The 14,201-nt window shown below is 41.1% G+C and overlaps 1 protein-coding gene across 3 annotated transcripts in view; it reads right to left on the bottom strand.

Moving 5' to 3' along the window:
• LOC122562015 (uncharacterized) overlaps window positions 1-14,201 on the bottom strand; it is a 71,672-nt gene that overhangs the window by 12,240 nt on the left and 45,231 nt on the right. For all 3 annotated transcript variants that reach the window (XM_043714410.2, XM_043714414.2, XM_088000450.1), the window contains 3 exons: window positions 11,824-11,875; window positions 7,188-7,257; window positions 2,777-2,864 (listed from right to left, as the gene is read on the bottom strand). In XM_043714410.2, the coding sequence (XP_043570345.2) occupies window positions 2,777-2,864; window positions 7,188-7,257; window positions 11,824-11,875 (210 nt within the window). The remainder of the gene's footprint in view (window positions 1-2,776; window positions 2,865-7,187; window positions 7,258-11,823; window positions 11,876-14,201) is intronic.

Here is a 14,201-nt window from a genome sequence, read left to right as displayed (position 1 = left end):
AAAGTTAACCTCTTTGTCATAAAATGAGGCATATAAATTAACAAATCAGAATGAGATTCATCAACGTCACAGAGTCATACAACACAGAAACAGATCCTTTGGCCCAACCAGTCCATGCTGACTATAATCCCAAACTAAGCTAGTTCCACCTGCCTGTGGTTTGGCCCATATCCCTCCAAACATTTCCTATTCATGTACTTATCCAAAGGTCTTTCAAACATTGTAACTATACCCGATTCCACCACTTTCTCTGGAAGTTCATTCCACACAAGAACCACTCACTATATAAAAAGTTGTCCCTCATGTCCTTTTTAAATTTTTTTCCTCTCACCTGAAGTATATGCACCCGAGTCTTGAAATCCTCCAACCTAGGGAAAAGACACCTGCCATTCACCTTATCTATGTCCCCCAAGAATTTATAAACCTTCATAAGGTTACCCCTCAACCTTCAATGTTCCAGCCTCTCCTTATAACCCAAACCCTCCATTCCTGGCAACATACTAGTAAATCTCTTCTGAACCTTCTCCAATTTAATAATATCCTTCCTAAAACAGGGCGACCAGAAGTGCATACAGTAAACCAGAACAGGCCTCACCAATGTGCTGTACAACTTCAACAGGCCTCCATGTATGTTTGGTAATCAACTTAGTTTCTTGAATATTGCAAAAGTGAATTTCACTTTCTGTAAATGCATACAATAGTTCACTCAATGCTCTAAGTTCAGTGTTATAATCCTTACAGGATTGTATAACTAAGAGTGGATAGTGAATTGTGCATTCTTAATCTAAGAGGATGCATGATCCACTGATGGCTTTCCTCACTATCTCTCTGGGTCGCAACCCTTCACCTTACTAGTTTAAATCCTCCTGAGCAGCTCTAGCAAATCTCCCTGCCAGTATATTAGTCCCCTTCCAATTCAGGTGCAATCCATCCTTCTTGTACAGGTCACTTCTACCCTAGAAGAGATCCCAATGATCCAAAAATGTGAATCCTTTGCCCATACACCAGCTCCTCAGCCACACAATCATCTGCTTTATACTCCTATTCCTACCCTCTGAGATATTTCTATCATCGATAGTCAAAGGTAAGGTGCCACTATTTAAGGACAAGCCAGGGAACTAATAGACCAGTGAGCCTGACATCGGTGGTGGGCAAGTTTGGAGGGAATCCTCAGGGGTACAGGATTTACATGTACTTGGAAAGGCAAGGACTGATTAGGGATGGTCAACTTGGCTTTGTGCTTGGGAAATATACCTCACAAACTTTATTGAGTTTTCTGAAGAAGTAACAAAGAGGTTGATGAGGGCAGAGTGGTGGACGTAATCTATATGGACTTTAGTAAGGCGTTCGACAAGGTTCCCCTTGGGAGACTGGTTGGCAAGGTCAGATCTCATGGAATACAGGGAGAACTAGCCATTTGGATACAGAACTGGCTCAAAGATAGAAGACAGAGGGTGGTGGTGGAGGGTTGTTTTTCAGACTGGAGGCCTGTGACCAGTGGAGTGCCACAAGGATCAGTGCTGGGTCCACTACTTTTCATCATTTATATAAATGATTTGGATATGAGCGTAAGAGGTATAGTTAGTAAGTTTGCAGATGACACCAAAATTGGAGGTGTAGTGGACAGTGAAGAAGGTTACCTCAGATTACAACAGGATCTTGATCAGATGATCCAGTGGGCTGAGGATTGACAGATGGAGTTTAATTTAGATAAATGCGAGGTGTCATGTTTTGGGAAAGCAAATCTTACCAGGACTTATACACTTAATGGTATTAGTAAAGTGTTGCTGAACAAAGAGACCTTGGAGTGCAGGTTCAAGCACCTTGAAAGTAGACTTGCAGGTATATAGGAGAGTACAGGAGTTGGGAGGTCATGCTGCGACTGTACAAGACGTTGGTTCGGCCTTTTGGATTATTGTGTGCAATTCTGGTCTCCTTCCTATTGGGAGGATGTTGTGAAACTTGAAATTGTTCAGAAAAGATTTACAAGGATGTTGCCAGGGTTGGAGGATTTGAGCTATAGGGTGAGGCTGAATAGGCTGGGGCTGTTTTCGCTGGAACGTCGGAAGCTGAGGGGTGACCTTATAGATGTTTATAAATCATGAACGGCATGGATAGGATAAATGGACAAAGTCTTTTCCCTGGGATGGGAGAGTCCAGTACTAGAGGGCATAGGTTTAGGGTAAGAGGGAAGAGATATAAAAGAGACCTATGGGTCAACATTTTCACACAAAGGACGGTGCGTGTATGGAATGAGCTGCCAGAAGAAGTGGTGGAGGCTGGTACAACTGCAACATTTAAAAGGCATCTGGATGGGTATGTGAATAGAAGGGTTTAGAGGGATATGGGCCGAGTGCTGGCAAGTGGGACTAGATTAGGTTGGGATACCAGGTCAGCATGGACGAGCTGGATCGAAGGGTCTGTTTCCGTGCTGTACATCTCTCGGACTCTGTGACTCTTACACAATGCTAAACCCTAAGAAATATTGGGGGGGAAAGCCAAGAAAATGTCATAGCCAATTAATAACATTTCTTATGATGGAGCCTAATTCGTCTTATGATCATTCGATCACGGTCAGATAATACTTCTTGCTTTCAAAAGATATACAGGAGAAAGATCTCCTCATCCAACTTCCTAAATGAGGTTCACCGAGATAAATAAAGATTCCACGCAAGACCTTTCTTAATTTGCTGCCAAGTCTACGAGGAGGACAAAAGGTCCAAAATAACACATTGCATTTCAAAGTTACTGTCTTATTTTTAAAAGCAGTTCTTACCTTTCAGCTAGTGATTGTTGCAGGTCTTCCATTTGGGACTCAAAATCCATCAAGCAGCTCACAATCTTTTGCGTACTCTCAAGGGAAGCTGTAAGTATTTGTTTATTGTTAGCAAAGAATCAGAAAACAACAAAGCAATGCAAGTAGAAGAAAAATGTGTGAACTAATACAGAACAAATATAGAGGGGGTTTTATTTATTAATGCCATGTAAAGGACAATTATGCTTCATTACATATTTGGGACAAGGAATTTCACTGAGGCAGCAAAGGTTATTGGCAGCCTGACTGTTGATGAAAAACGCCTTTAAGGTCATAACTGATGTGATGGATTGTGTGACTGATATGCACACTTAAGCAGAGATGTATGGTTGACACACGTCAAGATTGTCTTGAGTTTACAGTAATTAAAGATTAAGCCCAGCGACATTGCTGAAATAATTATAGGGACACTTTTTAAACACTTTCATTTATTATTTCTAAAGGTATTGGAGATGGACAGCAAATTGCCATTTGACTAACAAGGTTCACCTCAGCAGGTGAGGGAATATCTCTTCCCTTCACTGTCAGTCTGAGAAAGGTGCTGCTTCACAAAATAAAACTGCAGGATGGCCAATAGTGGGAGCTTGGGGTGGAACAGTTGAAGAGAGAGATCCCATGATGGAAACTCTAGAAATAGGCTTGCTGATTCCAATTGTATCTATTTAGGAGGTTCTACCTTTGGCTGCCTCCTTTTATCCAAAGTTGATATCTTCCTGATAGTAACAATATTTTGATAAAGCAGAAACAGGCTGTATGATAGCAATGCAGAAGTCACCACAGTACTGCCCATCCCTGACTGACCATGAACCACTTACATGAACCTGTCCATGAGGCACAGTTACATCACAGGAGGGAGTTCGGGATCTGGCCCCAGCAACAGTGATAAAACTCCAAGTCAGGAAGGTGTGTAACCGGGAGAGCATGCAGATGATGGCATTTTGAGATGTAAGTAGACTTGGGTTTCACATTTTTAGTTTGATAGATTTATTTTGCTTATCATGGGCACTTATCAATCTTTTTACAATACATGCATACTGCTCATCTGACAAGGCCAAGTTGGCATTTTGTACTAAACACGTTATCTTTAAATGAAGCCATTTTGTGATATCACATTCTAATACATTAACTTACACAAAGCCAGAATGAAAGAAGACATAACCAGAGTAGATTGCAACAAAAGTGGGAGCTAAAAATGTTATAGTTGTAAAGTAAGTAATTCAGAATCAGTGGTTAATAACAATGAGGTTTCGTATTATTTCTACCAATATCCTTATACTAACTATCTGCATTTTAAGAGGGTTGTGAAAAGGTTGTGAGAATGACAGCAACAAGATACATCCAGAATCTTATCGGAGACTGTCCTTGAGTCTTACAGCTACAGGCTCATGAATGGACGCCTATTCCTTTTGAGATAAGGTAAACATTCCAAAACACTCCATTGTCTTAATGTTTAAGGCAAGGTACACACTTGAATAGCTTCAGATTACGAATTAATTATAAAAAAACTTTTAATTAAGGGGTGCAGTGTGGTAAACACAGATTTGGAGACAAAATGGCAAAGAAAGCTCTGAAAACCATTTTCTCAAGTACACCATTTATCCTGTAGACACTTGGAGGAATACCTCATCGCAAGTTGGATTTAAATCCCAGTTTCCTGCAAGTATGAGTGGTTGATCTCAGGACAGATACCTCTGTCAGTCAGTTTTCTGTCAGGGTAAAATCTAGTTGAGGGGGCTTGATTTTAGGGGGCAGAAAGATTTTCTGTCAACGAACTTGTTTCGCATTTTACATTCAGCTTGAAGTCTATTCTGTGTCTTCAATGAGTGTAATATTATGTGCCCTTATCAAAAACAAAACTAACCAAATTTCTTTGTGTACAGCATATTGTTTTATTCTGTTTATATCTAGCTGACTCATTAACTCAGTGCCTGAGACTCTGGCTGATGATTATATTCCTGTTGCACCTCTGACCTGCTCTTGAAACAACTTATATAGCCAATTCAGTTAAGCTTCTGGTCAATGCTCACCTCAGGATGTCGATGGTGAGGGATTTGATTATGGTACTATCATCAAATAGTAAGGGGAGATGGCTAGATGCCTTTTGTTCAGAGAAGGTCACTTGTGAAGCAGAAGTGTTACTTGCCACTTATCAATCTAAGCATCGAATGTTGTGCAGGTCTTGCAGCAGCCTGGCTTCAATAACTCAGGAATTGCAAATACATCTGAACACTGCAATTATCAATAAACATCCCCACTTTTATGACAGACGGAAAGTTATTAATGAAGCAACTGATTCCTGTCACTAGCCTGAAGGACTGCTGAAGCAGAAATGATTTGTCTTCAATATCACAATCATTTTCCTTTATGTGTGTTATGCTTCCAGCCAATGGAGACTTCTCCCTGATTTACCAATAACTTTTACTGGGGCTTCCTCAAGCCTCATCTGGTTAAATGCTGACTGAAGTCAACGGCAATCATTCTCACCTCACCTCTGGGATTCTACACTTTTGTCCATTTCTAGAATGAGGCTTTAATGAGGTCCAGAGCCCAGTTATCTGGACAGAACCCCAAACTGAACACCAGTGAACAGTTTATTGGTGAATAAGTGCTGCTTCATAGTACTGTCGACAGCATCATCCATTGTTTTTCAGGGAATTGAAAGTAGACTGCTGAGGTGATAACTGGCCAGATTAAAATTGTCTCCCTTTCTTGGGCTATTTTCCACATTGTCAGTTGGATGGCATCTTCCAGTTGAACTGGAGCAGTTTGTCTAGGAGCATGGCTGATTCCAAAGCACAAGTCTTCAGCACTACAGCCAGAAAGTTGTGGCCCCATTGCCTTTCCTGTATCCAGTGCCTTCAGCCATTTCTTGATACCACATGGAGTGAATTGAATTGGCTAAAGACTTGCCTTTTTGATCCTGGGGAACTCAGGAGGAAGCCAAGATGGAACATCCACTCAGCTCCACCAACTAAAACTAACTGAAATACCTATGATGTTTTAAATAAAAAGCCTCCCCCAAAGGCTTGTTATTATTGTACGTGACAGTTAAAGGGTTGTCCTGGCTTCAGAAGTTGAGCTAAAGTGTCATCTTGTGTTTGGATTCTGTCAGAAGCTATTTCTTCCATCAAGAAGCCGGGAGAAGAATGGACATGTAGCCAAAATCCCTCTCCGAAGGTGCCCTGGCTGACTGAACCAAACAAAGATGGAATTCCAGAGAGGAGGGGATGTTGAATGTTGGAGGTTCTCTGGCACACAAACCATATCTGCCAGCACAAGTCTGCTCATTTCCAAAACCGTGCCTGGTAACTGCAACCTTTCCACCATTATTGGTAGGAGTGATCACTGCATAGTTCTTGTGGGGACAAGTTTGGTTTTAAAACTGACCGTCCATTTTGATGGACACATGTTGAGAATGCAATATAACAAAATGGACGGTCAGTTTTAAAACCAAACTTGTCCCCACAAGAACTATGCAGTGATCACTCCTACCAATAATGGTGGAAAGGTTGCAGTTACCGGGCACGGTTTTGGAAATGAGCAGACTTGTGCTGGCAGATATGGTTTGTGTGCCAGAGAACCTCCAACATTCAACATCCCCTCCTCTCTGAACCAAACAAAGATGGAATTCCAGTCAGCCAGGGCACCTTCGGAGAGGGATTTTGGCTACATGTCCATTCTTCTCCCAACTTCTTGATGGAAGAAATAGCTTCTGACAGAATCCAAACACAAGATGACACTTTAGCTCAACTTCTGAAGCCAGGACAAGCCCTTAACTGTCACATACAATAATAACAAGCCTTTGGGGGAGGCTTTTTATTTAAAACATCATTGGTAGTCATGGTTTTATTGAAAGACAAACTATGCAAATGCCAATGTTTTCCTCTGATACATGGCGCGCACGCAATCAACATATTGAACCTGGAACTTCCTGAAATTGAACAAAGGTTACCTGACATCTGAATCAGCTTCATCCTAATACAGGAGGAATGCATTATATGGCACCGAATTTACAGAAGTAAAGTCTAAAAGAGTTAATGTAACATTCAAATGCCACCATAACTGATTTACTCAAAGGCCAAGACAGTGATGAAGAAAATCAATGCATTAAGAAAACCCAAGTTTTTTTTTGTTTCAAGTGCAACAAAACAGAATACAGATAATCAAAGATTTGCTCAGAACAACAGCTCTGCGTGTCACCAAATGAAGGACTAGTGACCTGGAGAAGCCAATCTCTCCAGGTGAATTTTCACACTGAAGATGATGCAGGTGCCCATATATCTTTTGGAGGCTAAATAACAAAACAAGCGTAATTGTATATCGTAAGTCAAAGGTTCACGTGGGTTTGAGCAATTCCTACAGAGTAACTTACCATTAGCCAGTCCTGTTTTCTGAATAACTTGAGAATTCTGATTCTCACTATTCGATGGGTTAAGAGGAACCTACAACAGAGCAACAAAGACTAAGTGTTCACCAAGTCTCTAACACAAAAATACTTTCTGCAATGTGTAAGTAGCATTTCCAATGCTGTCATCTCAATGAAACTAGAAATTAGTATTGCAAGAAATAGTATGATGGAGCTATTGCTGCTACAGTGTTTTGGCCTCACTGGGGGAGTTCTGGCACAAACCAATTTTGAATGAGTAATCTAATTGAAATCTCTCTATATTTGTGATACTTGGAGGAAGAAGAGTAGGAGGAAAAAGAATAAATGGGATCCAGGAAGCTGAGTTACACTATATGAGGCCAGTGAATTTACTTGGAGTTATCTGAGACACAATGTATATCTATGCTTAAGTCATCAGGGAAGCAACTGCAGAGTACTGCAAGACGGTCTGGAGCCAAACCACAGACTGAACACTGCCAGTGACTGCAAGGTTCATTCACTTTTTGGCTTGCACACCATCAGACTTATTACAAGTATGCTGGACAGTTATCTGCAATAGCTCAGGAGACAACCCTTCTGATAAACAGCTTCCACGTGAGAGCGGTCACTTTATATAGCACGAAGTGATTTTGGTAACTGAGTCACTCCACTCCTGAATCAGAAGAAAGAAGAGAGAAGCAAAAAAGGAAATCCCCATGTAATCTTCTTCCCAAGTGTATGTAGTGCTCTTACTCAAGTTTTTATTTTCTCTGTCGCTTTTTTACTCTCCTTTGTCAGCCTTGTAGAAACCTATCATGAGTTTGAACCTTTCTAATGGATGCTTTTTTATCCCAAACACGCTATTTTAAGTGGCAACATTCCCTTAAATTATATCTAAAATAGGATTCTCTGCTACCGTATTGGATTAGCTTCATATAATTAGACTGTGTTGCATTGCAAATTGCGTAAATATGCGGCTTCATGGTTAGCATTGCTGCCTCACAGTGCCAGGGATCTGGGTTCGATTCCAGTCTCGGGTGACTGTCTGTGTGGAGTTTGAATATTCTCCTCGTGTCTGTGTGGGTTTCCTCTGGGTGCTCCAGTTTCCTTCCACAGTCCAAAGATGTGCAGGTAAGGTGAATTAGTCATGGAAAATTGCCCATAGTGTTCAGGGATATGGGGGTTAGGTGCATTAGTCAGGGGAAATGTGGAGTAATAGGGTATGAGAATGGGTCTGGGTGGTTTACTCTTTGAAGGGTCGGTGTGGACTTGTTGGGCCAAATGGCCTGTTTCCACACTGAAGGGATTCTATGATTCTATGCTGATTCGAGAAAATTACCAATTACCAGTGTACTGCATTTTATTAGATTTACACCATCTTTTTAACCAAACTCAACAGATTGTCACTGGATCACCCATTTAAATGGTTCAAGGAAATCTGGAAGCTGCTAAGCTGCTAAGATCATGACATTTGTAACAATAGTTTATTAATTTATGATATGGAGGTGCCGGTGTTGGACCGGACTGGACAAAGTTAAAAATCCTACAATATCAGGTTATAGTCCAACAGGTTTATTTTGAATAACAAGCTGTTGAAGTGTTGTTCAGTAGGTGGATGCACCTACTAGAGAAGGTGCAAAACTTGGCCTACTGTTGGAATATAAGGCAGGGCAGGTGACTGGGGGAGCACTATGGGACCAGCGATCATACCTCTATTAGTTTTAAAATAGTGATGGAAAAAGATAGACCAGATCTAAAAGTTGAAGTTCTAAATTGGAGAAAGGCCAATTTTGACAGTATTAGGCAAGAACTTCCATAAGCTGATTAGGGGCAGATGTTTGCAGGTAAAAGGACAACTGGAAAATGGGAAGCCTTGGGAAATGAGGTAACAAGAGTCCAGAGACAGTATAATCATGTTAGGGTGAAAGAAAAGGCTGGTAGGTGTATGTAATGCTAATTTTCTAAGGAGAGAATAGGGCCCTCAAAGATCAGCAAGGCAGCCTGTGTGTGGAGCCAGAGGAGATGGGGGAGATACTAAACGAGTATTTTGCATCAGTATTTACTGTAGAAAAGAACATGGAAGATACATAATGTAGGGAAATAGATGGTGACATCTTGAAAAATGTCCAAATTATAGAGGAGGAAGTGCTGGGTGTCTTGAAATGCATAAAAGTGGATAAATCCCCAGGACCTGATCAGGTGTACCCTAGAACTCTGTGGGAAGCTAGAGACATGATTGCTGGGCCTCTTGCTGAGATATTTGTATCATTGATTGTCACAGATGAGGTGGCGAAAGACTGGAAGTTGGCTAACATGGTGCCACTGTTTAAGAAAGGTGGTATGGACAAGCCAGGGAACTATAGACCAGTGAGCCTGACATTGGTGGTGGGCAGGTTGTTGGAGGGAATCCTGAGGGACAGGATGTACATTCCTTTGGAAGGCCAAGGACTGATTAGGGATAGTCAACATGGCTTTGAGCGTGGGAAATTATGTCTCACAAATTTGATTGAGTTTTTTGAAGAAGTAACAAAGAGGATTGATGAGGACAGAGCAGTAGATGTGATCTATATGGACTTCAGTAAGGCGTTCGACAAGGTTCCCCATGGGAGACTAGTTAGCAAGGTTAGATCTATGGAATACAGAGAGAACTAGCCATTTGGATACAGAACTGGCTCAAAGGTAGAAGACAGAGGGTGGTGGCTTTTCAAATTGGAGACCTGTGACCACAAGGATTGATGCTGGATTTACTACATTTCATCATTTATATAAATGATTTGGATGTGAGCGTAAGAGGTATAGTTAGTAAGTTTGCAGATGACACCAAAATTGGAGGTGTAGTGGACAGCGAAGAAGGTTATCTTGGATTACAACAGGATCTTGATCAGTTAATTCAATGTACTGAGGAGTGGCAGAAGGATTTTAATTCAGATAAATGCGAGTGCTGCATTTTGGGAAAGCAAACCTTACCAGGATTTATACACTTAATGGTAAGGTCCTCAGGAGTGTTGCTGAACAAAAGGACCTTGGAGTGCAGGATCATAGCTCCTTGAAAGTAGAATTGCAGGTAGATAGGATAGTGAAGGCGGCATTTGGTATGCTTTCCTTTATCGGTCAGAGTATGGAGTACAGGAGTTGGGAGGTCATGTACAAGACATTGGTTAGGCCACTTTTGGAATATTGCATGCAATTCTGGTCTCTTTCCTATTGGGAGGATGTTGTGAAACTTGAAAGGGTTCAGAAAAGATTTACAAAGATGTTGCCAGGGTTGGAGGATTTGAGCTATAGGGAGAGGTTGAATAGACTAGGACTGTTTTCCCTAGAGCATCGGAGGCTGAGGGTGACCTTATAGAGGTTTATACAATCATGAGGGGTATGGATAGGGTAAATAGACAAGGTTTTTTTCCGTGGGGTGGGGGAGTCCAGAACTAGAGGGCATAGGGTTAGGGTGAGTGGGGAAAGATATAAAAGAGATCTAAGGGGCAACATTTTCACGAAGAGGGTGGTGCGTGTGTGAATGGGCAGCCAGAGGAAGTGGTGGAGGCTAGTACAATTGCAACATTTAAAAGGCATTTGGATGGGTATATGAACAGGAAGGGTCTGGAGGGATATGGGATATGGGCCAGGTGCTGGCAGGTGGGACTAGATTGGGTTAGGATATCTGGTTGGCATGGGTGAGTTGGACCGAAGGGTCTGTTTCCATGCTGTACTCTTCTGTGACTCTATGACTCTATGCAGTAGATACCTGACAAAGAAGCTGCGCTCCGACAGCTTATACTTCCAAATAAAGCTGTTGGACTATAACTCGGTGTTGTGTGATTTTTTTAACTTTATTAATTTAAGCTGCATAGATGGACATTCACTGTAAATAAGCACAATGTGGAACTGAAGTAAATGAATACCGAATGCTGAAACCTGATTTGGATTCAATCCTGTGTCTGGCACCTTTACTGTACTACATAGTAAGCGGTATCTTAAAAAACACATGATTTCATTTTCTCTGGAGTAGTGTAACCAAGACCAGTACATTAAATAATTTCCTCATTTCACTGTGTGATTTGGGATATTCTGTATTTATTGATATTTTAAATAATTTTGTTTTGCTTCTTGCCTCTCCTGACATTTTGTAGAGTTACACATTAACAGATCCCACCATGTCCCTTTGAAGAGGCCACGGTGATGGTCAGTGTTATTCAACCTGAAAAAGCATCATAGCCATGCCAAAATAGGTCTTCATCCCACGTGAACCATTTATGGAATTTCTTTGAAATTAGAAACAAGATGGTGACCAATTCTCTTCCCTGCCCATTCTGGAAGAATTTCAGCCAACAGCAATGCCTAAAATCAGCTAAATTCAATAGATTAGGACCTGAAATAGAGACTTAACATAGTTTGTAAGCAAAGAACTGAAACTAGGCTTCTGAGCCTGATTACGCTGACCTGGTTATTTAGAGCTACGGCAGTCTAAGTACACCGATACTACTGGAATAAAGTTTAGCTCAACTTTACATATGTTTGTCCAAATCATGTCTGAGAATTTCCAGAAAACTGAGCAGGGGAGAAAACTGGAAAAAAAAATTATAATCCAAGTTCAGTTGACTCCAGGCTTTTATCTGACCTAGAAAAAGCACATTCACATACTCACCCCATCCAAATATTCAAGCTGAGGCATGAGGTAAGAGACTTCCATGAGGTGCCTGGGGAATTCATTAATAATAATATTAATTGTTGGCATGGGGTAAAATGTTTGCAACATCATTAAGACAATGTAAAATGCAATACTAAATCTGGTATCAATTAAAAACAAAAATATAGCAGTAGATCATATAGGCTGTTGAGTCTGCTACATTGTTCAGTAGGGTCATGAGTGAACTTCTAAATCCATTCAACTTTCCCATCCGATTCACTTCATGTCCAAACACCATCAATGGATCTATGTCTTGAATTAACAACTGAGTATCCTCAGGCCTCTGAGGCAGAGAATTCCAAAGACTCACAGCACTTTGAGTAAGGAAATATCTCATCTCTATCTTAAACAGCCAGCAGCTAATCCTGAGACTACCATCCTTGAAAGTTGTGTTACAGGGAGACAGGGTGGTGAAGACGACATTTGGCACGCTTGTCTTTTTCAGTTAACAGCATGGAGTTGGGACATCATGTTAAGGCTGATCAAGACATTGGTGAGGCCACATTTAGAATTCTGTGTACAATTCTGGTCGTCCTGCAACAAGAAGGATGTTATTAAACTGGAAAGGGTGCAAAAACTATTTACAAGGATGTTTCCAAGACTGGAGAGTTTGAGTTATGGGAGAGGCTGGATAAGCTAGGACTTTTCTTTCCCCTGGAGCATTGGAGGCTGAGGTGTGACCTTATAGAGTTTTATAAATTATGAGGGCCAAAGATAAGGTGAATAGTCAAGTTTTTTTTTGCCAGAGTTGGGTAGTCCAAAACTAGAGGGCATAAGTTTAAGGTGAGAGGAGAAAGTGGGGCAACCTATTCGCAGAGGGTGGTGGCTTGTATGAAATGAGCTGCCAGAGGAATTGGTAGAAGTGGGTACAATTACAACATTTAAAAGGCATTTGGACAGGTGTATGGATAGGAAAGATTCAGAGGGATATGGGCCAAATACAGGAAAATTGAACTAATTCAGTTTAGGAAAACTGGTCATCATTGATGAGTTTCAGTGCTGTATAACTCCATCCCAAGTTCTGGATTTTCCAATCAGGATGAAAGCTGTCTCTCAGCATCTACTCTACAAAGACCTCTAAGGATGTTATACAGTTCAATAATATCACTTCGCATTTGATTCTCCAAAGAATATAAGCACATTCTACTCAGTGCATGGAATGAACATAGTTTCCATTAGGTTAATATGAAATTAGGATCCCCTTTTAAGGGAAACTATATCTGTCAGTGCACTCACTCTATCACAATCCTTCATGATGCTGAACACCTTTACTAAATCACCACAAACTCAGCTTCTTGGGTCTCTCTGTATCATTTAATATAAAAATATTGCAAATGTCGATGCTAAGAGACTGTGACCTGGATAGTTCATATATAAGGAACCTAATGCATTCCCACCTACTCAAAAGGCTAGGGTACAATTTTCCAATTGCTGATCGGAGTCTGGTAACTTCCCCAAGTAACCACGCTTGACTTGGCTGGGGTGTTTCGAGTGAAAAGTCAATAATAGGCTAAGAAGTTGGACAAAAATGTATTTACACAGACTAAATCAGCTGTCGAATGGCATCTTTAGACTGCCTTTCTGGGTGACTCAAAGTATACTACATTCTTTTATTATATATTGTTTACACATTTTAACAACTAATTAATATGGTCAAGAAAAGCAGTGACCCTAATACTGATCCCTCTAAATCCCACTGTATACATTAGATTAGATTACTTACAGTGTGGAAACAGGCCCTTCGGCCCAACAAGTCCACACCGCCCCACCGAAGCGCAACCCACCCATACCCCTGCATTTACCCCTTACTTAACATTACGGGCAATTTAGCATGGCCAATTTACCTGACCTGCACATCTTTGGACTGTGGGAGGAAACCGGAGCACCCAGAGGAAGCCCACGCAGACACGGGGAGAACGTGCAAACTCCACACAGTCAGTCGCCTGAGGCGGGAATTGAACCCGGGTCTCAGGCGCTGTGAGGCAGCAGTGCTAACCACTGTGCCACCGTGCCGCCCATAAATTATTCACATTATTCAAGAGCAAAATCAACAATTCACCACCACCTTTTTCCCATCACCTAGCCAACTTCACATTGATGCCACCATTATCCTTTTTATCCCACGGGCTTTAATTTTGCTGGCAAACCTGTTTTGCGGCACTTTGTCAGATACAATTTGGAAGTTCACATTCACCACATTGACCCTCAATATTATCTTATCAAAAAACAGCAAATAAGTTAGTTAGAAAAAAAATGACGTTAACAAATCCGTGCTGCCTTTCTTAAATAAACATAGAATTGTTAGTAGTGGAGAATTGCTAAAAAAATATTAGAAG

The sequence above is a fragment of the Chiloscyllium plagiosum genome, unplaced genomic scaffold (assembly GCF_037043375.1).
Source record: "Chiloscyllium plagiosum isolate Xiang-an unplaced genomic scaffold, Cpla_swu_hap1 HiC_scaffold_25, whole genome shotgun sequence".
In the NCBI taxonomy this organism is placed as follows: Eukaryota; Metazoa; Chordata; class Chondrichthyes; order Orectolobiformes; family Hemiscylliidae; genus Chiloscyllium; species Chiloscyllium plagiosum.
The sequence above is the reverse complement of the archived record's forward strand: the minus strand, read 5'-3'. Positions and strand labels throughout refer to the sequence as shown.